The 25,288-nt window shown below is 45.0% G+C and overlaps 1 protein-coding gene across 2 annotated transcripts; it reads right to left on the bottom strand.

Moving 5' to 3' along the window:
* Positions 1–17,025: 17,025 nt before the first annotated feature.
* Positions 17,026–22,053, bottom strand: LOC103721020 (protein FAR1-RELATED SEQUENCE 5-like). 2 transcript variants are annotated; one of them, XM_039124225.3, is made up of 2 exons: positions 21,930–22,053; positions 17,026–19,733 (listed from the first exon to the last, which is right to left on the bottom strand). In XM_039124225.3, exon 2 carries the CDS (start codon positions 19,705–19,707, stop codon positions 17,302–17,304), a length of 2,406 nt encoding a protein of 801 aa, XP_038980153.3. In that variant the 5' UTR covers positions 19,708–19,733; positions 21,930–22,053; the 3' UTR covers positions 17,026–17,301. The 2 variants fall into 2 exon arrangements, with proteins under 2 accessions (XP_038980153.3, XP_038980156.3); XM_039124228.3 differs by having other exon boundaries at positions 17,026–19,777; positions 21,930–22,038.
* Positions 22,054–25,288: the final 3,235 nt, after the last annotated feature.

Below are 25,288 nucleotides of genomic sequence, written 5' to 3'. Positions count from 1 at the left end.
GAAGATATTTACATGTTGGGTTGCCTCCCAAGAGCGCTAAGTTTTATGTCTTCAGCCAGACAAAATGTAAATCTCCCTCTTTTTTTTCAACCATTATCTAAGAATGGTTTTGGAAAAGTCCGATGAAGAACAGTCGGCTGATGACGATCTATGCTCATAAGGGGAACAGAACTAAGAGGCGCATGCTTGATCCCTTCCTCGGAATGGGCAAGGTAAGCTTCTAAAGGGTCCTTATTATAAGTTTGTAAGAAAGTCTCCTGAACCAGACTTTCAATCATGTCAACTTCATTGATTTCTTTGTCGTCTGGTGGTTGTTTACTTATGTTGAAGACATTAAGCTCGACTTTCATGTTGCCAAAAGATAACTTCAGCATCCCATTTCGACAGTTGATCACAGCATTTGCTGTGGCTAAGAAAGGTCTACCTAAAATTATAGGTGTGTGACTGTCTGGATGTATTGCAGGTTCAGTCTCAAGGATAACGAAGTCCACAGGATAGTAAAACTCATTTACCTTTACAATTACATCCTCTACAATTCCCTTAGGATACTTCACAGTCCTATCTGCTAATGACAAAGTGATGTTTGTGGGTTTTAATTCCCCCAAACCTAGTTCGGTGTAGACAGAATAGGGTAATAGGTTCACACTTGCTCCTAAGTCTAATAGGGCTCTCCGAATGATGGTTTCTCCTATTTTAATTTCAACAGTGGGGCAACCAGGGTCCTTGTATTTTGGGGCAATCTGCTGTTGAATAAGAGATGAGGCTTGTGCAGCCATCACAGCTTGCCTAGGAATACTGGTTTTTCTTTTCACCGTGGTTAAGTCTTTTAAGAATTTTATATAGGAGGGGATCTGTCTGATGGCATCTAGGAAGGGTAAATTTATTTGAACATTTTTAAAGACTTCCATGATTTCATCGTACTGAGATTTTTTCTTTAAGTCTTGTAGTCTACTAGGAAAGGGAGCCTTAGGTGTGTAAGTCTCTATTGGTTTCTCCTCTATTCCTTGTGTTCCCTGTTCTTGTGCCTTTTTCTGGGTGGGGTTTGGTTCATGCTTTTCTTCTTTTTCTTGCACAGGAAGTTGGACTTTGTTGTCCACTTGCTTGCCAGACCGTAAAGTGGTAATTGCCTGGACTTCATGGGTAGGGTTTCCATTAGAATCAATCTGAAACTGGCCTCTCGGCCCTTGATTCTGTTGTCTACTAGGGTTAGGCACTGGTTGACTAGGTAGTTCCCCTTTCTTCCTATCCCCTAGAGAGTTAGCTATTTGGCTCAGACTAACCTCAAGTTTTGCAATTGCTTGCGCATGGAATTGGTTAGTCTGGGCTTGGGCTGTATTGGTCTGTTGTTGTTGCTTGATAAAATCTTGTTGTTGTTTCATCATATTAGCCATCATGGTTTCTAATTGTGAAGGTTGCTGTGGGATAGGGGCATTATAAGGCGGTACAAATGGAACCAAAGGTTGGTTCATTTGTGGTGGACCTATCCTGGGGAAGTTGTTCTGAAAACCTGGTGGACCACCTTGATGCTGAATAGGTTCATTTTGCTTGTATGAGAAATTTGGGTGGAACCTATTATCAGGGTGATAAACTGGGCTGAACGAGTTGGGAGTGGGCTTCTTAAAGACACTATATGAATTTAGAGCATTTGCTTGCTCGGCCTTTATAGTGGGCAGATTAGGGCAGCACTCCACTAGATGCTCAGGACTGTTACACAAAACACACAAACTATATGACTCGTGATCCACTTTCATGACGGGATTTGACTCTTTGTATGAACTCGAACTAGTGGAAACAGTGAAAGCATCAAACTTTTTACTTAAGTTGTTCATTCCAGTCACCAGATTGGATATGACATTTTTGAGTTCTGGGTCTGCTTTCATTTCATAATTACCTGGTTTTCTAGACCCGAACTCATCTCTATTTACTTCCTCACCATAGCTACTCCAATTTTGGGCGTTCTCGGCTAAGTCAACAAGAAATTCATAGGCTTGATCTGGGGTTTGGTCCATGAACCTACCTTTGTGCATGGACTCGATCATGTTTCTATGTGCCGGAGGTAGTCCTTTATAAAAGAAATGTACTAGATCAGCCTTGTCAAGCCCATGGTGCGGGCACTTGACCAAAAGATCATGGAATCTTTCCCAAAGTTGGAAAAATTCCTCCTCTGATTTTTCTCTAAAAGTTCTGATAGCATCTTTAATTTTTTCAGTTTTTACCATGGGATAGAACTTAGCCATGAACTTCTTAGATAGTTGTTCCCATGATGTGATGGAATTTGAAGCAAGGGAATACAGCCATGCAGCAGCACGATCTTCTAAAGTCATGGGAAACAACCTTAATTTAATACCCTCTTCATCTAAGTTTTGGTTTCTAAACGTTTGACAGATTGTCAAAAATTTGTTCAGATGAATGTAGGGTTGTTCACCTTCGAACCCATGAAACTTGGGTAACATGTTTATTGTTGCAGCCCGAATCTCGAATTGGGCTGCATTATTGATTGGTAATACTATGCAAGTAGGGGGACTAGCAGATGCGGGTGCGAATAATTCATTCAGGGTTCTAATATGTTCACCCATTGTAGAGATCGACGGTTGGTTTACAGTTCGCAGGTTATGATGAAAAGTTCTGTCAATCTCAGGATCAAATGGGGTTAACTTATCCCTTAATGACCTTCTACCATGCATACATTTTCCACAACTTAATTAGACTCAATTTTTTTTTAAATGAAATCCTAAAAGATAAGAAGAATGGCTAGACCAAGATGACCACAATCAACACCACACAACAATTTGACCCTATTAGTCTTAGAGCTAAGTGAGGTTTAGTAGGTTCTTAAATCTAGTTGCATAGAGACTTATCAGGTTAAAAAAGTTCCTGAAATTCTCTCTAGATTAGACAGCTCCTAATCTCCCTTTCAGATTAAGCTTGAGCTTACCAGTTAAGTGATCCAGTAACCAGTGACCAGAAAAGTCCCGGGGTGTGCAGTGGTGCCAGAAGGGATACACCGATACCACAATACCCGTAACAGTTCTCACTGTTGTAAAACTTTCCTAGACATCACCAATTACTAAATCCTCACTGGAGTGGCTTTCAGCCGCTTCTTTCTAAGAGCCTAATTGAGCTCGAAAACCCTAAGGCCGACGTCTAATTTAATTTTAATTTAATTTGGCTTAGGATAAGTATGCAAGGTGGTGATTTTTGGGCTAAGGACAGGTAATGACTTCCCGACCTTATCTTTTTAATGGGTTTTGCCCTTAATTACTTTATGCAAATGCTGAATACTAAATGCAGCACATAATCAATATTTTTTTTAAAAGTTTATGCAATGTCATTAGGTTGTACTGATTAAATGAGCAAGCAATTTTTTTTTAATTTTTTTTATTTTTTCTTAATTTTTAATTTTAATTTTATGTTGCTTTTTTTTTTTAATTTTTAATATAGGAATAACTTGAATGTGAACTAAAACTAATCCTTATGCGTCAGTCAATCTCTGAATGCCCGTTGAATAAGCTCTGGAGATTACTCCGTGAGGAGTCCCAATAGAGGTATGATCACCTCGGGGGATTGCACCCTATCAATTACTAGCAAAAATAATATTTTTTTGAATTTAATTAAATTTTTTTTACTTTTTTTTTGAAATTTAAATTTCAAATTTCGAATCACAGAATTCGAATTTTGAATTTAAATTTTTGAATTCTTGAATTTTTTTTTTTAAAAAAAAAATTTTAAATTTTTTTTTTTACTTTCTTTTTTTAGAAAACTTTAATTACGAATTTCAAATTTCAGAATTTAATAACTACAAAATTTACTAACTAAAATAATCAAAATAAGGAAAATTAATAAAAATAAAAACTTACTACCGGAGTGCGTTCACTCCGGGCATCCAAAATCCAATTTGATCTTCGTGATCGTTCTTGCTTCTCGATTTGCCTCCCCGGCAACGGCGCCAAAATTCTGTTCGACCGATTCCTGTCTAACTAAAAATATGCTAGACAGATCGTTGTTAGAACCGACGAACAAAGTTTAAATTTAAATTCTACTCTTACCTTTCCTACTCGAAGAATAGCGGTTGTAAGAGGTCGATCCACAGGGAGGCGATTGGAGTTGCAAAAAAATTAGAACGTTCACTCGGATTCAAAATCGACTTTTGAATGATGGAAGAAAAAACATTATTTTAAGGATATTGATGGATTCTCTAGTCTACCGGAGAATGTTTTTTTTATTGAAATTAACTAAAAGACAGGTATTTAAATTCAAAAAGCATTTAATTAATCAAAGAAGAGTTTTGGCATAAATTAAAATGGATAAAACTAAGAGGATTGAAGCAAACATAGATTTCATAAAAGAAGATTTAATGTATTGCATAAAAGAAATTAAAATTTCAGCATAAATAAAATCTCAAAAGTAAAACTCTCCATCAAAATAAAATTCTCTAAATTTAAAACTTAAAATATTGCTCTCAATTAAAATTCAGACTAAAAACAACACATTGCTCTTTAATTAAACTTAAAATAAGAACAACATGATACTCAAAACAGAATCACTAACACAAATTAAAAATATAACCTCTAAAAGAAAAACAACTAAAATAATAAAAAAATAAAAAAAAACAAAAGAAATGTAATGCTCTGTTTTCAAATCTGAAAACAGAGCATTACTCTTCCGAATCGTCTTGGACCAAACCCGCCAAGCTCCTCTGTTCTTTGGCCTTCAACCGAGCACACCCCCTTCCCTCTTCCTCCTTCTCTTCTTATAGCCGCGGACGGACGCCTGATGCGGAAGGGAGATGGCAGACGCGGTGAGGACGCGGGGAGGAGTCGATCACGGATGAGATCCGGGCGGAAGCTTCGTGGACGGCTGCTGGGAGCTGAAGCGGAAGGTGGGGACGCGCAAGAGGCGGAGCGGGATTGCCGGAGATTGGAAGGAGCTGGATTGTTGCAGCTTCGCTGGGAGGCACGGATGCGTGATTCCTTCTTTGGGCGCTGGATTTGGGGCGTTCATGGTATGGGAGAGCTGGCAGCGACGGGAGAAGAGGAAGAATGCTGGGATTCCGGTTCGGAGGATCTTCTCTGCTTCGGCTGGGCTTGATCGTCGGGATCACACGCGGAGGAGGAAGGATGCTGGGATTCCGGTTCATTGCTGGCACGGTGGCTGGCACGGTGAGACTTCCTTCTTTGGTTGCTGGGAAGGAGCGGAAGGTGGTCATCCGGGATGCTGAAATGGAAGAATTTGGCTGGGATTTTCTTTGCAGTCGGAACGAGTGGATCACGGGATGGTGGGGACCGTTGCTCTCCCTGTTTTCGCACGGGATGCTTGCAGTCGGATGCTGGGATGCTGGTTTCCTCCTTCACGGGTGGCTGGGATGGATTGCGGAAGGAAGAAACGCGGGAGAGGAGGAAATGGGGATGCTGTGGCTTGGATTCCGGAATAGGATCTGGACGCCGTGCGGGATCGTCGGATGAACGCGGACGGGCGCTTGGATCACGGAGGGGGGCGCGGACGCGGTGGCTTGGATTTTCCTTTCCCTCGTAAGATGGGAGCTGGGAGATACCAAGTTCTGTCCAATTAGTCATATAAATAAAAAAATAGTATGATATGAAATTTGGCTTGTAGACGGGTCATCTATCCTGGCTGGATGTCAAGTGCAATTCTTTCAAGTCATGGGTTACCCAACACCTTATAGTTATGATATAGCCAATTTAGATTTGCCCAAAATTATTTTCAAAAAAAACACAAAAGAAATGGACCCGATTCGGACCCAAACCCGACTCGGACCCGACCCGATCTTCAACCGGGTCAGATCTGGAAAGGGATCCTTTTTTAGTCAAATTTGTACTTAATGTGCATTTTATCTCTAATTTATGAAAATCTGTGCCAAACCCAAATATAATATTAATCTAGTGAATTTATCATTATCGATTAGCAATAATACTAATTTAGGCGACATGTAGGTCGCACTTTTGTGCTCTCATCACTTGCTGCTGTCACGCTCGCCATCAAGTGCCGGCGATTTATCCACGTGCTTTGAGCAATCCATTTTTCTCCAAACACTACCCCCGACTTCCGAATCCGAGTCATTTGCGAGCTCGGACAAAGGAAGTAATTATTTTCATCACGCAGGTGGAATCAGACGGCTTTAAATTGCTTCGTCGCTTCAAGCGTTTCAGAGGCATCTTTAATGAGAGCACGTCGTGGCAGCTTTTTGCTTTTTGAGGCAGTTTCGAGCCGCGGGTTCATGATGAGGCTCCAGTATCCGATGAGACGCCGCTTCGATTCTTCTTTTAAAGCGTCGATCCAAGTTGATATGCTGCTTTGGTTTCCGGAGCCGATACGTGGCGCGATCTAGATGGAAGGCGCAGTTTGGCCTTGTCGATCTGAGCCGTCAGGAGGGTCTATATAAACCCTGGCCTGGCCCTAAAAGCTCTCATTTGGCCGCCGTAGCTCTTGTCTTCTTCTTCTTCCACTTTTTTCTTCTTTTTTCCGATCATTGTTTAGCCTTCTCCGGGGGTGTTTCAAGGTGCTCTTTGGAGGATTTTTCTTGGTTCTTCGCCTTTGTCTGCGGGCCTTTTCGGTGAGGACTACGGTAGGTTGCTCTTCCCACGTTCGTTCGGGGGCTGTCAGTCTTTCTTTTCCGTTTCTCCTTTTTTTTCCTCCTTCTGTCTCTTTTTGGTGAGCACGGCAATGTCGGGTGGTGCTTCATCTTCCGGTAGGGATCTTTCCCGTAGAAGGGGGGTCGTATCGAAAATAGGCCAGAGCCCAGATGGGATCGGGTCAAACTTGGCCGAGGAGGAATTGGACCTGATCCGAGCTCGGTTTTTCCCTCAGCGTGGGTTCCATCTTGAGCCTGCGAGGTCGGAAGACCGGGTTACGAGACCTCCTCCGGGTCGGATCGGATTGTACATGGAAAGACTATGGGCCGGCTTGAGATTCCCTCTGCATGGGTTCGTGAATGAGCTCTTGGTGGCGTATCAGCTCGTCCCAGCGCAGCTCACTCCAAACTCGTGGAGGACCATCATCGATTTTTTATCGCTTTGCCTCGCTCACAAGATACCGATCTCGGTAAACGTCTTCTGTTGGTGTTTCATGTTAAAATCCAACCCCACGGACGGAGAATGGATTTACCTTGCCCTTCGGGGTGGTAGACCGTTCTTCCGAGATGCTCCTTCCTCCATTCGTGGGTGGAAGAAAAATTTTTTCTTCCTCTCCTCCGAGCACACGTGGGAGTTTGACCCATCGTGGGGGCTGCCCCAGCTCAAGGCCATCAACAAGCCTCCAAAGCTTTCGGTGAGCGAGCAGAAGATTCTCGATGCTCTTCGCAGCCTCGAGGGGGACATTCTTCTGAATGACCTCCTAAGCGAGGAGATTCTGGTGAACATTGGCTTAAGCTCGGCGCACCCTGAGGGTAAGGACGGTTGCACTGCTCCTCCCTCATTTCGTCGTCCTTTGTTTCACTTGTTTTTTCTTATTCTTTTTCCTCTCTCCTTTTTGGGTGTTGGTCTGACACTTGAGTTCTTTCTTCTTGTCAGATATTGCAAGAATGGTGACCAACAACGCGGCCCTCCTTGCCAGGTACTAGAAGAGGGCAGCCGAGGCCGGCGGGGCTCACCCTGTGCCCAGAAAGAAGGCTAAGCCAGCTTCGACTTCTGCTCCTATCGCGGTTGAGGGCCTCGAAGCTGGGACTTCCAAGCTCATTCGGAAGAACAGCTAGAAGAGGAATGGGGAGCGTGGGCCGGAGGAAGTTCCCCTTGTCGAGTGCGCAACTTCTTCCGGGGCCGCGAGAGATCCAGTGGCTCCAGCGTGCCCGACCCCTATTTCTCAGCGACCTCGCTAGGTCGTCCAGTTGCGGCGCTCGGGGCCCGAGCTGGGCAGCGGTCTCAGTGTCCCAAGTGCCTCTCATCATTCTCTATCGGGCTCTTCAAGGCCTAGCCTTCCGAGCTCCTCAAGGACCGACATCCCGAGCTCGTCGAGAGCCGGGAGCGTCGCTCCGAAAGGAGGCCCTTCTGCCCGGAGTGGTCGGTCTGTGAGGATGACTCGGCCCTCCACGATAGCAATGTCGCACGCGAGGTGGTTCGCTGTGCGTTGCTCCCAGCCGACCGAGCTAAGCTCGAAGCTGGTGATATCGGCAGTTTTGTCGATCAGGCCTACCGCTCTGCCATCCGAGTAAGTTGTCTTTCAGCTTTGATCTTCATATTCTCTTAAGTTTTCGATCTCGGCTCACCTCCATTTTCTTTTTTCACAGCATCTTTATAAAATCGACATGCTGGTCACCGCGGCGTCCGAGTGTCAGAACAAGGCTCAAAGGAGCCAAAAGGGGCAAGAGGATGCCAAGAGGAAGCTCGGCGAAGTCGAGGCTACACGAAGGGAGGCTACTGCAAGGATGGAGGCTGCTGAGGCCGAGCTTCGATCCACAGTCGAGCGCCTCGATGAAGAAAAGGCCTCGCATGCTTTGGCTAGGTTGGAGCTCCGTGCCTCCGAGGCACGTCTGGCCGATGCCTATTCCGAGATCGCCCGCCACAAGTATGAGGCAGGGGTCCTTCGGCTGAAGATCGAGCAACTCGAAGCTCGAGAGAGAAGGGCGTCGGAGCAAGCCCAGAACACTGTGCAGATCTTCTGCGGGTCGGCTAAGTTCTGCGAGCTGATAAAGGAAGAAGCGGTTGACAGGCTCATCTGCAGCTTCAAAGACTTTCGAAGGCAGATGCAGAGGATTTGTCCCAAGCTTGACCTCATCGGTCTTCAGCCTCGTCTGGGGGTCGTTGAGGATGAAAGCGAGCCCGAAAATCTAGAGGATGACAGCGCGTTCGACAGTGCGCTCGAGAGCCCTGAGGCCGAGTGGGGGGCATCGAGGCCGAGACTGAGGCGGCTGAGCAGACTGCTCAGGATGCTTCGTCTAGAGAAGCCACCAAAGGTGTTTCTAGGGAAGCTTCTAAGGCTGCTCCCGAGGCTGCTTGCGAAGCTTCAACCAAGGCCACTACAGGTGCTCGCAGAGACAGGCCAGCAGAGGATCCCGGGGCAGCTCCTGCTAGGGATCCCGATGTGGTTGTTGTAGATGACCTCGAGGTCGATGACGAGACCACTGCTGCTCCAGAAATACCTTAGGACTTAGTTTTTTCTTCTTTCTTTTTGTAAACGAGGTCGGCCATTGTAGCCATTGTATGGCCAAGTGGATCGGCCTCGAGACCAAATTTTATACTCAGCCTTGGGGTTCCCCATTAATGAAACATGCTTTCTTAAATCTCATTGTGTCTTTGAATTCGCTTTTACTTGTCCATTCAACGAACTCTTATCTTTGACTGCTTGAGTTGGACTCCGCGCATCATTCATTTTCACAGGTGATTTCGATATTTTTTTGCGAATTCTACTAAGTCTCTAGGCTCAGCTTTTAGAAGAATTCCGCTAAGTCTTTGAGCTCAGCTTTTGGAAGAATCCCACTAAGTCTTTGGGCTCAACTTTCGGAAGAATCTCGCTAAGTCTTTGGGCTCAACTTTAATTGCAGTGTGGATTGAAGTTGGCTTATTGTTTGACCGTCGGAACTTGCGTGTCTCTTGACCTCAAACTTGGCCAGAGGTCGAGGGAGGCTGAGCTCGCGGTCGATGCAGCTGGGCGCCCCCGAGCTTGGTCGGGGCATCATTAGGTAGGACTCGAGGTCGTCGCAGCAGGCCATCTCGAACTTGGTCGAGGCATCCCGAGCTTGGTCGAGGCATCCGACCTTGGCCGAGCATCCCGAACTTGGTTGAGGTATCCGAACTTGGTCGGGCATCATTTGGTAGGACCTGAGGTTGGGGGAGACCGAGTTTGCAGTTGGCGCGGCGGAGCATTCCGAACTTGGTCGGGCATCCAAACTTGGTCGGAGCTTCGCCAGGTTTCCCTTAAGGACTTGAATCATCTTTGGGACATCCTGGAGTTTACAAGTAGATAAACATTAGAAGAAGCGTTGAATAATTAAGAGGAAATCTTGAGAAATGCCCTATTGGCTATGTTCTCAAACACCGGAGACCCCCGGGGGGCTTTACTGATAATACATTTGGAGGTTCTCGGAGTGCCAGCTTTGGAGAATGGGAGTCCCTTCAAGGGACTCCAGCTTATATGCTCCAGGCCGCTGAACTCGAGCAACTTGATATAGTCCTTCCCAGTTTGGGGCAAGCTTTTCCTGCTCGGTAGGTTGAAAAGCCTTAGCTTTCCTCAGGACGAGATCTCCCACTTCGAAGAGCTTGACTTTTACCCTGGAATTATAGTATTGCGCCGCTTTCTATTGATATCTTGCCATGCGGATTCAAGCGGCCTCCCTTGTTTCCTCGAGGAGATCCAAGTTACTTCTGAGCTGGGATGAGTCGGAGGCTGCATCATAGTTCTCCACCCTTAGCAACGGGAGCCCGATTTCTAAGGGAATTACCGCCTCTATTCTGTAAGCCAGGTTGAAAGGGGTTTTGCCGGTAGGAACTCGGAATGTAGTTCTGTAGGCCCAAAGGACATTGTAGAGATCTTCGATCCATTGTTGGATCGATCGAGTCTAGTTTTGAGTCCCTGAAGGATGTTTGATTTGTCACCTCCGTTCGTCTGTGGATGAGCAACTGAGGTGAAACGATAGTCGATGCCGAGCTCGGAGCAGAACTCCTTGAAGCGATCATTGTCGAACTGACGGCCGTTCTCGAATATGAGGACGCGAGGGAGCCCAAACCTGCAGATTATTGATTTTCAGACGAAATCTCGCATTTTTGGCTCGGAGATTTGGGCCACCGGTTCAGCTTCGACCCACTTGCTGAAGTAGTCAATGGAGACAATGAGGAACTTTTTCTGTCCCGTAGCCTTGAAAAATGGGCCCAAGATGTCGATCCCCCATTGGGCAAATGGCCAGGGGGCACTGATCGAGGTCAGTGGAACTGAGGGTCGGCACTGAATGTTGGCGTTTCGCTGGCATCGATCGCACCTTTGGATGAAGTCTGCGGCGTTCTTTTGAAGTGTAGGCCAATAATATCCTTGGCGTAGAATTTTGTGGGCCCTGCCCGGCCTCCTAGGTAGTTCCCGCAGATCCCTTCATGGACTTCTCGCATAGCATAATCCGCCTCTGAAGGACGGAGACATCTAAGGAGGGGAGAGGTGAAGGACCTGTGAATCTGTGATAGAGCTTGCCTTCGTATAAGAGGTATCAGGAAGCCTGACGCTTGATTCGGCGGGCTTCGAACTCGTCGTCGGGGAGGATTTCGCTCTGCAGGTAGTTAACGAACGCATCCATCCAACTTGGTTTGATTTTGGCACAGAGAACTGGTTCAGACTTCTCAGTGCTGGGTGCTTCGAGATACTCAAGCGTTGTGATCTTCGGAAGCTCGCTCATGCGGAAAGTTGCCAGTTTTGACAGATGGTCCGCCCTCGCGCTCTCTGCTCTGGGATGTGTTGGATATCGAAGGCGCTCAGTGTGAAGGTGATATCTCACACCTTTTGGAGGTACTTTTGCATCGATGGCTCCCTCACTTCGAAATCTTCCAAGATCTGGCTCATGACCAGTTGGGAGTCACTGAAGACCGTCAAGCTCTTGACCTTGAGCTACTTCGCCAACCTCAGCCCGGCGACAAGCGCCTCGTGCTCCACTTTATTGTTCGAGGCGGAAAACTTGAAGCGTAGAGCTTGCTCTGCGACCATCCCATCCAGGCTAGTGAGGATGAGGCCTGCACCGCTACCTCCCGAGGTTGAGGAGTCGTCCACATGTAGAACCCATAGTTGCCTCGAGGTCTCCTCCCTTGATGTGAGCTCGGGCTCGGGGTCGTCCGATAAGGTGCACTCTACTATAAAGTCGGCGAGCACTTGGGCCTTAACTGTCGGCCTCGGGCGGTACTCGAGGTCGAATTCTCCGAGCTCGACTGCCCACTTTGCGATTCTTCCCGCGCGATCCGACCGTTGCAGGACTTGATTTATAGGCTGGTCGATCAGTATAGCCACAGTGTGGGTCTGGAAGTAGGGTCAGAGCCTTCGGGCTGAGGTGAGCAACGCATAGGTTGTCCTCTTCAGCTTGGAGTATCGGGTCTCGGCATCCCTCAGAACTCAGTTGGTGTAATATACCGGTCTTTGAGACTTGTCTTCTTCTCGGACTAGGACCGAGCTTACCACCACCGGGGAGACGGCCAAGTATAGAAAAAAAAGCTCGCCTTGCGGAGGCTTTGTGAGTAATGGAGGGGAGGCAAGATGGCGTCTGAGCTCTTCGAAGGCTTGCTGGCACTCTTCTGTCCACAGGAAATCCTTTGGCCGCTTGAGGATCTTGAAGAACGGGAGGCACCGTTCGGCCGACTTGGAGACAAACCTTCCTAGGGCCGTAATTCGTTCGATGAGTCGTTGTACCTCCTTGACCGTTTTTGGTGGTACCATTTTCTGCAGTGCTCGGATCTTCTCGGGGTTCGCTTCGATCCCGCGTTGGGTTACCACAAAGCCGAGGAACTTATCCGAGGTAACCCCGAAGGCACACTTGGTGGAGTTGAGCTTCATTTGGTACTTCCTGAGAGTAGAGAATGCTTCGTCGAGGTCAGTGATGTGATGCTCTGCCATCTAGCTTTTCACCAGCATGTCGTCTATGTAGACCTCTATGGTTTGGCCTATCTGATCTTTAAACACCTTGGCGACCAGCCTTTGATACGTCGCCCCAGCATTTTTCAATCCAAACGGCATTACTTTATAGCAATAGAGGCCCTTGTCGGTGATGAAGGCTGTCTTCTCCTCGTTCTCGGGCACCATTCGGATCTGATTGTATTCCGAGAAGGCGTACCTGAAGGTCAGCAGCAGCTGGTGTCTCGAGATGGAATCGACGAGCTGGTTGATCCTGGGAAGGAAAAAACTGTTCTTTGGACAGGCCTTGTTCAGGTCGGTATAGTCCACGCACATGCGCCATTTTTCATTAGCTTTCTTCACGAGAACTACGTTGGCGAGCCAATCTGGGTAGGAGACTTCTCGGATGAAGCCGGCCTCGAGGAGCTTGTCAACCTCCTCGGCCGCAGCTCGCTGTCATTCTGGTGCGATGCTCCGTTTCTTCTACCTCACCGACTTGTAGGTTGGTTTCACTTAAAGTCGGTGGACCATGACCTCGGAATCTATTCCTGGCATATCCATAGGCGACCAGGTGAAGACGTCCATGTTGGACTAGAGGAACTTAATCAAACAATCCCGCTCGCGAGGGCTCAGGCTAGATCCAATCTATACGGTTAGCTCCGAACAGTCTCTTCTTAAGGAGATTTGGATGAGGAGCTCACCAGGTTCTGCCCGTTCCCTCCTAGGCTCGTCCCATACCTCCAGATTTTCGATGGGCAGCGCGCGGTCCGAAGCTTGGGCTGACGCATCAGTTGATTGTTCTGCTCGGCTCAGTGTTTTGGCTGGTTGCTTTGCTTTGAGGGTCGCCATGTAGCATTGTTTGGTTGTCGCCTGGTCCCCACGAACTTCGCCTACTCCTCGCTCGGTAGGGAACCGCATGAGCAGATGGTATGTCGAGACTACAGCTCGGAGGGCATTGAGTCTTGGTCGGCCAAGGATGGCGTTGTAGATCGAAGGCAGGCGGACCACAAGGTAGTCCATCCTCACGGTGCTCTCTCGAGGGGTGAGCCCGACTATGATAGGTAAGTTGATCACGCCTTCAACCGGAACTGAATCTCCGATGAACCCGACCAGCGGAGCATTCATTCTTCGGAGCTGGCCCTCTGTCATTCCTATTCTTTGGAAAGCATCGTAATATAAAATATTTGCCGAGCTTCCATTATCAACCAAAATACGCTTTACATCAAATTTATTCATGACCATGGAGCTGACCACAGCGTCATCATGAGGAATTTCAACTCCTTTTAAGTCCTCGTCCGAGAACGAGATAGTTTCAAAGGTGCGTTGACGCTTCGGAGGGACTTTCCTCTCGGTCAGTTCTTCAGCTGAGCTCCCTTCAGTCGGACCTTTCCCTATGGTGTTGATTGTGCGAGCGATGGGCATGTTGTCGTTTTGATCTTCAGGTGGTGTGGCATTCTCCGTTGGCATTCTTTCATCCCGCCGGTTCTGTACGAACCAGTTGAGTACCCCACGGCGGATTGGTGCTTCAATCTCATCTCGGATTCAGAAGCACTTCTCTGTGTCATGGTCGTGGTCTCGATGGAAGCGGCAATACTTCCTGAAGTGCCGCCGAGTTTCTAACTCCCGCATCGGGGGTGGAGGTCGGAAATAGTCTCGGCCTTCTATTTCCAAGAGGATCTCTGCCCGGGTTGCATTGAGGAGAGTGTAGTTTCCGTACCTCCCCAAGGGTATCCTTGGCTGAGGCGGAGATCTCGACCGAGGTGGGGACCTCAGTCGGGGCTGCGCCCACTGACGGGGTGGACTCCTCAAACGAGGCAGGTTCTTCTTTCGACAGGGAGACCGGCTTCTCGGGCGGCCGCGCTCCTCGCGACGCCTTTTCTTCCCTTTTAAAGCTTGCTTAGCTGCACCCCGCCGGGAGGCAATAGCCTCCTCGGCTTTTGCATATTTCTGAGCTCGGACCAGCATCTCGATGAAGTCAGCGGAGAAATTCTTCTCAATGGAGAAGAGGAACCTGTAGGACCGAGCTCTTATCTTCAGCGCGGACATGGCGATCGACTGATCGAGCTCGCGGACCTCTCAGGTTGCGGCATTGAAACGGTCGATATAGCCTTTGAGGGACTCTCCTTCCTTTTGCTTGATGTCGAGTAGAGAATCTGACGTTCGCCGCTGGCGTCGGCTGGCAATAAAGTTGGCAGCAAACTGCCTACCAAGCTGCTCGAAAGAGGACACAGTGCTCGGCTTCAGACCGGAGAACCAAAGCCGAGCCGTTCCTCGGAGGGTTGCAAGAAAAGCCTTGCAGAGCACGACCTCCAAAGACCCCTGCAACGCCATAAGGGCTCGGTAACTCTCCAAGTGGTCCAGGGGGTCGGTGGTCCCGTTGTAGGGCTCTATTTGAGGTATTTTGAACCTCGATGGGACCGGTTCGTCCTTGATCTGGCGAGAGAAAGGTGACTTGGTGGTGAACTCAAAGTCACCCTCACGCCTTGCCTTCTGGTCTTGGAGCGCCTCGATCTGCCACTCGAGTTTCTCGACCTTCTTGTCGAGTTCTCCGCCTTGGAAGATTGCAACAGTGGTCTGTTCTAGTACTGATTGATCCGGGGCTGACTCGGCCTCCGAAAGTTGTGGCCTTTTATTCTGGTTCTTCCCTAGCGGCTCCCTCCGAGGAGATGCTCAGTTGAACCCTGGTAACAGCGCCATTCTCCATGGTTGACCCTCGAAGAGTCATGGGAATCTCAACCTTGGAACACCGGTCCATCTGGAAGGAGTGCCAATTGGACTTGAACCTGCGGAAGCGGCATAGGAGGGGCCTCCACGCGTTGCAGGCCTTGGACTGCTACTGCCAGAGCCTGGACTTGCTGCACCAACGTGTTGAATTGCTCTGGTTGGACCTGAGGAACTTGATCTGCCGGAGGCCTTGGTAGCGGGTTCTGAACTGAGTGGCCGGTGCGCGATGCCGAGAGGCATTAGAGGCTCCTTTACTCCTTAGCCTCATGATCATGACTCGGATCCTTCCTCTAGCACCAACTGTTGGTGAAAATTGGATCCGAGGATGACCGCGAACCGAGGAGGAGGAGCCCCGGCAAGTAGTGCGGCGGCGGACAGCTTTCTCCGGAGGACCTGCAAGAAGCCGGTGGCCGGAGGTCCCAGCGCCGGCCCTCCGATGCTTAAGTCAGAGGGGAATTTTCTTGTGAAGCAAAGAGAGAGATTACGTAAAAAGATATCTCTCCCAAGGAGAAGAAAAAGCCCCCTTTTTATAAGAGAGGATGTAAGGATTACCTATGACTGGACGTGACTGTGTGAATTAATGAGTTACCGTAATGATTGGACGTGATCATGTAAATTAATGAGTTACTATAGACGGCCCGAGATTTTGGGCTGGCTGGCGGTCTGTTGAGATCGTGCGCATTTAAACGTTGACAGTCGTTGAGACGGAGATCGCGGGATTGGACTCCGGATGAGGAGGGGGACTTGATTTTCGGTGAAGTAGGGAGAAATGCTTCTCTCTTTGACTGGGTCTTCTTTGGACTTGAGGACGATCGGGCTTAACTTAGCCGAGATCAAGGTTGTAAGCTCTGAGGTCGGACGCCTTGAGGTCGGGTGCCGGGAGAGTATGTTTGCTGCCGTCATGCTTGCCATCAAGTGCCGGCGATTTATCCACGTGCTTTGGGTAATCCATTTTTTCCCCAACAGCATCCGTTCAAGGTAATCAAGAGAGGAGCATGATGGACAAAAGGACAACGTTTTCTAAGCACATAGTTGTGAAGGTAATCTTGAAAATAAATAAAAAAAAACTATAGAGCAGGTTATAGAGCTGGCACACAGCTTAAATCCAAGAGAAAATTCTCATATCGCAAGGCATAACCATATGAAAATAAAACCAGAAGAGCAGTATTTGAGGTGAAAAGAAAAGTTTTCATATGTTTTAATGCAATTAGATAATATAGACATGCATATCAACTATGTTGTATATTTAATACCAGTGGTTGCTATGATCTAAAGCATGATTCCTTCCCATTTGCACATACATATGCAAACAAAGAAACATGTTGGCTATGATATGAATTATAATTTCTTCCTGCTTGCACAAACAGATGCAAAAAGGAAACATGCTGGAACTTGTCAAAATACCATGACAACAATCAATATAAAACAATCTCCACCCGAGACAACTAAAGAATAAGGTCAAAAATGGCTATGAATTCAAACCCATATTATGCATATACATCTGGGTTACCAATCAGTCAGCCACAGAGTTTTTTTATAAACATGTTCAATTCAACCATGTATCTTCACCCTGTGCTTTCCATAAAATTAGCTGTTGCTTTTGCTGGAGGGAAAAAGGCATTTAGCTGATCGAGCTGCCAAGCTTAATATAGAATGAAATAATCTCTAATCAAAACAAATGGAGCTACAAACAGAAATATAAGCAACCACTAAACTGCTGCTTTACCAACAATATTATCAGTTATAGCAGTTAAAAGTGCCAAAACCAAGAACTTACAACAAAATTAGGCATTTTGCAAAAGATCTGATAAGATTGTCAGGATCTAACATGAACAAACACTTTAACAACTCAATTACTTATGGACACACAAACATCTTAAATTTTACACAATCCAAGTGGACCACACAGCTGTAAGGACACCCCTATCAAGGTTATAAAATGCATTTGTCAAAACAATCAAACAAACGAGTTCTGCTGCATGTAAATAACTAATAGGGGGGATATTGCTTCAGCCAGCATGGGCACAGAGGCATTACAACAGGTTAAGCTCATCTAGCAGTAAACTCAAAACCGTCAAAACAAATGTTACTCGCATCTAATGTGTTATGCTGCATATTGTCATCAACATTCACATCCTCTCTTTGTTCATTTAATGAAGAATTATGCAGCAAATTTTCCATTTCTGCAATCAATCTATCAAGTCCATGCTCAAGAATATCAAGTGCATCTTTTGATAATGCACTTTTTACCGCAACAGCAATCGCCTTATGGCAAACACGGCTATATCGGAGCGACAAGGATTCTTGAAGATGAGAGTCAACCACAGATTGATGTCCATCAGACAGTGGCCCATCCTTAGCATATTTTGTCCACCTCTTCAGTATGTACCGAGGTGGGAGATAAAGAATGTTGTTGTTGTTAAGAACTTTTAATGCATGCATGCACAGAAAACCCATTGACTCAAACTTTTTACAGCTGCATGTGACTGTAGCATTGGATAGGTTAAATTCAACATGCCCACTACTCTGCTTTTGGGGAACAGAAACTTTGAAAGTGTACACTGTACCATCCGTACCAACAGGTTCACAAAGACAAGCAAGTTGGCTCTTGTATTCATATTCAAAGTCCATATACACCATTCTTGTATAGGATTCTGCTGCTTCAGTTAGCATAGGTATATCGACCAATAAAACTGGCTTAGTTTGCCTGGATTCATAATCTTCAACAAGCTCGTCCTCACGAAGTTGAACCAATGCCTTAAAATACTGCATAATAAATTTTGAAAGGGGCAGTTTCCTATAGAAATGAATCTTGAAGAGATTGTCCATGCTTTCGGCCCATTGCTTTGTTGTCATGGTACCACAGAATGAATTACAATAAGCCAGAGCCCATTTCTCTCTAACTGCATACAAGTCTTTTAACCATGAATTAGTTGCAAGACCATACTTAGAGATCAAGTTATCCCATCTTTTATGGAAATCATCTTCAGAGACACCTCCATATATGCAATTTTCGAACTCCTTCTGAAAGTTAGGCTCGCGACTGCAGACACTGTTTAAATGTTTTGGAACATTTTGAACTACATGCCATAAACAAAGCTTGTGACATGTGTCAGGTAAACTTATAGTAATTGCCTTTGACATTGCAGCACACCAATCTGTAAAAATTGTCTTCGGTTGCCTTGCAGACATTGCAGCCAAAAATGTTTTAAATAGCCAAACAAATGATTCTGTAGTTTCATCTAAAAGTAATGCAGCACCAAAAATAACAATCTGCTTGTGATGGTTTATGCCAATAAATGGTGCAAATGGTATGTCAAACCTGCTTGTCCGGTAGGTTGTATCAAACAGGACTGCGTCACCAAAGTAGGCATAATCAATTATTGATCGTGCATCTGCCCAGAAGAAGTTGGTCAATCTTTCCTTTTCATCAAGTTGTACTGCATAAAAAAATGATGGATCCTCAGACTGCTTAGCTTTCAGATAGTCTAAAAGAAACTGAGCATCTCCCTTCTCAAGATCTCTTATTCTTTTTGTGCTCAAACAGTTGCATTGATCCTTCAAAACAAGTCCAGTATCTTCTGTACCATGAAAATCCTCTGACTCAAAATCTTGCAGCAGAGAATGTTTTATTCCATAATAGTAATCTGCTTCAGTAAAGACTGCACGTTGAACAGGCAGCTTCTTTCTGTGAGACCTTAACATGTGTACCTTATTGGGGCTTGCTAATGGATGATTATGTTCATCAATGAATTTATTTACTATCCATACATTATCACGATTCACTTTGAATTCAATACGAGCCAGACAGTTTGTTCTCTCAAGGGGGCGTGGCTTCTTAGTTATATGCGTACGATGCTCTTGACGGGTACCTTCATTGCTACAAACATAATGCCTATCTCGTATGCTCCCATCTCTTCTTCGAGAAAGATGGCCCTTCCGAACACTGAAACCCTTGCTCTTTGCATATGAATTGTAGAAATCGTATGCTTCTTCTTCTGAATGAAACGTCATACCAACTTTTGGATCTAACTGTGAAGCATTAATAGAATCCAGAGCAGGGGATCCATCCAGGATATTGGTTTTTTTTACTGATTCACCTATTCCACTAGTATTTTTCACGGATCCATCGACGACATTGGCAAGTTTTGCTGATCCATCTATCGCATTCATTTCTTCAACCGATCCATCTGTGGCATTGGTATCTTCGACTGATCCATCTGTGGCATTGGCATTTTCTGCTGATCCATCAGTGGCATTAATATTTTCTGCTGATCCATCTGCAGCATTAATGTTTTCTGCTGATCCATTTGCAGTGATATTTTCTGCCAATCCATCCGCAGCATTGGTGTTAGTTATAACTAACATCTCAAAGCCATCATGACATTCCTTGGGAGCTGGGGATAACTTTAACATGGCATTCTCCTCTGAAGCACATTCATTTGAAGTTGACATTTCAGCTAGAAGTGCATCAACTCCGTCTAAGAAAATGGATTAATCATCAGCACCTTCAGTAAACCATTTTCTGAATATATTAAATAGGACAGGGATCTATAAATTAAACTTCACAAGATAAGTGCAATCCTTAGAAGAAGAAAACCTAGCATGGAATTAATACTGAGCAGCACAAGGAAATGACTAGCAAATTGGTTATCAACAAAAATGAACATATAGTAGCCCATGATCTCAAAGAGACAAAGTCATCGCTCATTATGTTAATTGTAAGCAAGTAACATGAGCAATGACATAAAATGCTAAGCATAATGAGTGACCTGAGCAAGTGAATAAATGAATTGGGGAAAGTGAGAAAGCAAACGCTCAATTGAAATTCATCTCTTACTTATATTCAGCAACTAAATTGGTTCTATATGAATTTAAAATCAATGAAAAATTAAATGAGAATATACATAACCACAACTCTGAAAATGTTAATGGGCTTCATACATAGACCAAAATGCAAATCAGATATTCAGGCTTTCTTTATAAGCATACTATTAACATAAATACAAGTAGAAAAAGGAAATGCATCACTAACTTTTGGTTCTATCAAAACGTTTAAGTTTCCCAGTTTTAGAACCAACTTTTGATAAGCAATATGATTTTCATCTGTAATTGTAATTTATAGTTGAAACATGTCTGAGGAAAAAAATAATGTTATCTCTGAAAGATTTTTCTTAGGTTCAGCCACTAAAACAATATATGAAATCCATCCTACCACATAGAAAAACAGATAAATGCAATTCCATATATAAAATTGCACTAGGACATAAATAAAAAACTGCACAAACTCTTCCACTGTATATGTATGTGTCTGCGTATGCAATAGTACATACATACAAAAATATATAGTAATTAAACTTTCAGTCAAAACAAGATGATTATTCTTCTACATTTGTGAACTGCAATGAACCTGCTAAACTTGTATCATTCAATTCAGGTCTACTTCAAACATCTCAATCTTTATTTCTGTTATTTTAAACAAAAAGAATGTTATTTCACAAGATTACCAACGTCTCATCTGAATGGACATAAAATAACACAAATTTGCACTGTTTAGATTCAATAAAAAAAGTTTGGGCTTGATTTAAAATTATTTTTGGAAAAAAGGAATTTAGGAACAAAAAGAGAGGAAGATGAAGGAAATTTAACTACTGATTACTAACTACCATTTGAAATACAAAAGTATGAAACTATTTAGCTGTAAATAACAACAGGAATCTCTCAGTACATTATTACTGCATTTGCTCTCAGAGCATAGTATAACAAAATTTGTGCTGCATCTACCATACCTGAGGAGGAGCCTTCTATGTTTAGGCAGGCATACTAGAGAATAAAGACATTCTAAATCTGGCATAATGATTAAGCAGAAGAAACAAATCTTATCCCCCCCCCCCCCCAAAACAAAACAAAAAAAAGCACGTCAAAGAAAAAAAGAAAGCTCTTCATTTTTTCTTGTTTTTCCCCCATTTTGATATCAAACACCTCCTCTATATTCTCTTGTCAATGGCAACTATAGCGACAAATTTCATTCTCGTTTACTCTACTTATAGTTCACTTGCATTTCCAAACATTCTTGAATTTAGCTCAACTCCTTCCACTCCCAGGTTTGATAATAAATTTGACGCATAACACCATTAAATACTTAAGGGTCAGAGGATGCTTGGCTTGTTCGAAGACAACCTAAAACGGCCGATAGCAGAAAAGACCAAACTAGTTAAATTGCATTTCTTGACAAAAAACTCGAACCAAAATTGCAATCAAAAGCCAGAACCACGGAAAAAAGGGTCTCAAATCAGCAGCCAACCCGAGTCTCCAGCATATTTAATAAAAATCACATCTTTAACAAGCTTCGAATGGTTTCATCGAAACCCACACCGTGTTAAACGAAATCATGTGCACTCGCTAAAGAAAATCCAAGACCTTGAAGTTCAGAATTATCGAACCACTACTACTGATTGAAGCCTTAGGATTCTTCAAGAAAAAATCGGTTTTGAAGCAAAGATTTTGATCACTCTGGATCTATGAATCAACCAATAACAATTAATTAACTCAAACAATCATACAACTTCAGAAATTTATGCTCAAAAGAAGGAAAAATTTCGGTCAAACAAGCTATCCCACCGAAAAATTCAACAAGGAATTGATATGAAAGGAAGAGAAAACCAATCCAAGCTCACCTCCTTCCAGCAAAGATTCGGATTTGCTTCCAAAAACCCTGATGGCCACCGCTTCTCTCAAACCCTCGGGTTCCCACGTCCCTCCCTCTCGAGCCCCAAATCTAGGTTCTGGTGCTCCGCCGGTGCGATTATAGCCGAGCTCGGAGAGGCTGTTTTCGTCTCAGAATAGACGGGTGATCTGAACCGTCCATCAGGATAGCATTGCGATCGTACGGCAGAGATCTTCGCAATCTGATCCTGGCCCTTATTGGCCGATCACAAAAACCCAATCTTGGTCGCTAAAGTGCTTCTTCTTTGTGTCAATCTATATATACACATATACATGTACATACATACATACATACATACATACAACAAACATATAGACATATATATATATATATACACACGCACATACATACATATATACATACACAAAATCATTTTTGTATACATGATTTTTTTTCAGTAAATACAAATTAAACTTTTTTTTTTGCAAGTCTAAAGCATATTAAATTTGAGAGGAGAGCCACTGAATGGACAATTATGATCTCAACAACTAAATGTTCTTACCTTTTTTTCTTAGGTATAGATGGACGTAGTGTTGGACTTTTTTTCTAGTTGCGTAATGTCTCTAACAAAAAATAAGAAGAAAATATACAATCTACCTAACTACAAAAATAAAAATAAAAATAAAAATATGCACTCACTTAGTCTAGCACTCAAACTGCAATAGAAATAGCCAAAATACAGATAGATTACGCGCTTGGATTAAATTGATATGTAACATAATGATACATGTCTATGTCATTCACAATATTGGTTGGATCAGCTTTGAGACTCAAAAATTACTGACCTAAGCTCTAACCCAATTTCAACTTGGCTAAACTTAAGTCCAATATTTAGCCACCCAAGGGTCCAACTTGCATTCCTATCCCTGAGTGTATACAGTTGAAAACATATATTTTACAGTAACAATAGTATTATGGAGAAGGAATTTAACTACCAAAAACACCATAAGACATAAAAACTAGCTTGGTGTGGGCAACTTCAATCTGAACTTGGGGTTGATACCCATCTATCCAACGCGGCTGGTTGTCTCGAGTTGCATGCAAATTAATCCAACTCGAGCTCTAACTATTCTTGTTCTACTTATCTCATAATGGAGGAGCAGAACACTAGGTTGTATGCAGCATGATTTACCCAACATAGACTGATGACCATTAAATTAACTTAATTCATTCCTTATCCGGAGAAGATACGAAAACTTGGAACCTTTTAAAACATAAAAGGGCATCTTATGAACTCCCTTCGAAAAGGGAAGCAACGTCAACAAACTCTATCAATAACATCCAACGCAGAGCATTGTTTATTGAAAACTAAGATGAACACATCTAATAATCTGCTTTCCTTTACTTCTAAGGAAGGCTGCTATAATTAAACATTTAAAAGAATAAAGGATGTCCCCTTCTCGTATCCCATTGGACCACCCTCCGGTCTACCATCCAAAAGATGCCTATATCATTAGCTTCCTCGACTTAGTTATCCTATCCTCTGTAAAATAGATATAGTTTGATCGATATTGTTGTGGTTAAGATTCGCCGTCTCAGTAACAAATTACGTACGGGTACCATCTTATTACTTTGAGCGAAATGTGGCAAAAGGAAGGAAAATCAGTATCGATATACCAAATATCGGTTTAGTACGAGACTGCATACTAATTCGGCATCTTTTCAGCTGGGACTAATATCAATAGCAAACATTGAGCAGTCCCCAAATGCTTTCCAACTGCGTCCAGCTCTTACCACCGTTCTCGAGCACCCGAAAGTTGACGGTCCTTGCAGGCTTAAATTGGCAAGCATTACATCCTCGAACCTCTCAATCTCTAATAACCATCAAAAGGAATTAATGACACACGGAAAAAGCGTTGAGAGAGTGGAAGCCATCGTGGAATTAACCTTAATTTTGTCCTTGCTAAAAAGAGAAAGTCAAAAAAGTGGTTTAAGTCAGCGTTACGTCATAAAGTTTGTCGGGTTGATGCTCTCTTTTTTTTTTGCTAAAACAGATGTTTCATACATGGCAGGTACGAATACACCCAGACGAATCTGCAAACAAAATATATATGCATACGCCGCCACCCACTCCGCGGCCCCGTTGGTCTTCCGATATATATGCATAGCCCGAAAGGTGATCCCCTCCCCCACCATCGACCCTGTATCACGAAGCAAAGGATGCACTCCTCCTCCATCACTATGAGGGCCCTGCTGGGCCTAGTTGATCACCGTGGACGAGTTGCCCTCCAGGAGGATAGAGCTCGCCCGAAGCACTCATCGCGTATGTCGCAATCCCAGCCAAGCCACTCGCAGCTCTACCCCTGGGACCGAGGTGTCGAAGATCTGACACCCCCCGCTGCCACTATGGTAGAGCTCGGTCCCCTGATAACAAAACCTGCCCCTCCTCTTCTGCCTCCATCCAGGACCAAACCATCAAAATTGACCTTGAGAAAACTTGGGGGTGGGGGCTCCTAGGTGAAAAACACCGTGTGAGAAGCTACCAAAGCAGTATGGGAGCCCCAGGTGTCTCGAGCTATCAAAGATCTATCATCCAACCCTGCATGAAGGAGCTCTATTGCCTGTGTCCAAGCCCGCTCCATCACAAACCAAGGGGACGGACGGAGCTCGCCAAAAAACTCGAGCGTTCCTAGCCAGCCATACCTGGTACGCTGTGCAGGATACCTGAATAGCCACAAAGCGCATCTGAGGGGAGCAAGACCACCGCCGAACCTTCTCCAAAAAGCAGTCCCTCCGGCTCCAGGCACCCTCCGAGATCCCGGACAGCCTCCAAGTCCACCTCGCCCAAACATACCGAAATAGTGCATGATCCATTGACTCGTCCACCTCACAAGACAGGCACACAGAAGGGATGCTAACACTATGTCGACTCAGCGCCCAGCTCGTCAGCAGACAGTCCCAGGCCACCTTCCAGAGGAAAAGTGCAACCCTCTGGTGTAGCCCAAATCTCCAGACCCAGCCACAGTCCCCGCCCAGCTCTGACCCCTGCTAGAGGACCCGAGAAACATCACCCACCCTAACTCTGGCTCTGCAAGTGGTGCTCCATACCTTGACATCTAGCCCTGCTGATCCCAGGACAGGAAGAGCTCGTACTCGCTCGGCTAAGTGCTCCCCAAATAACTGGCCCAGTCTGTCCTCATCCCACTCTGCCTCCCCCGGCATGATGAGGTCACACACCCGTAGCCCCTCCGCCCCCTCACCGCTGATCATCGTCGGCCACAAACTCAATGGAAGTACATCCACCCATGGGTCCTCCATCACGTCAATGCTCCGACCGTCGCCAATCAACCATCTAGTGTGCGCCAGGGC

Source organism: Phoenix dactylifera, chromosome 2 (genome assembly GCF_051530095.1).
Source record: "Phoenix dactylifera cultivar Ajwa chromosome 2, Ajwa_hap1_PhDact_Kaust_v1.1, whole genome shotgun sequence".
In the NCBI taxonomy this organism is placed as follows: domain Eukaryota; kingdom Viridiplantae; phylum Streptophyta; class Magnoliopsida; order Arecales; family Arecaceae; genus Phoenix; species Phoenix dactylifera.
The sequence above is the reverse complement of the archived record's forward strand: the minus strand, read 5'-3'. Positions and strand labels throughout refer to the sequence as shown.

Excerpts from the sequence above, each read along its gene's own strand:
- LOC103721020 (XM_039124225.3), bottom strand. The coding sequence starts at position 19,707 with ATGTCAACTTCAAATGAATGTGCTTCAGAGGAGAATGCCATGTTAAAG.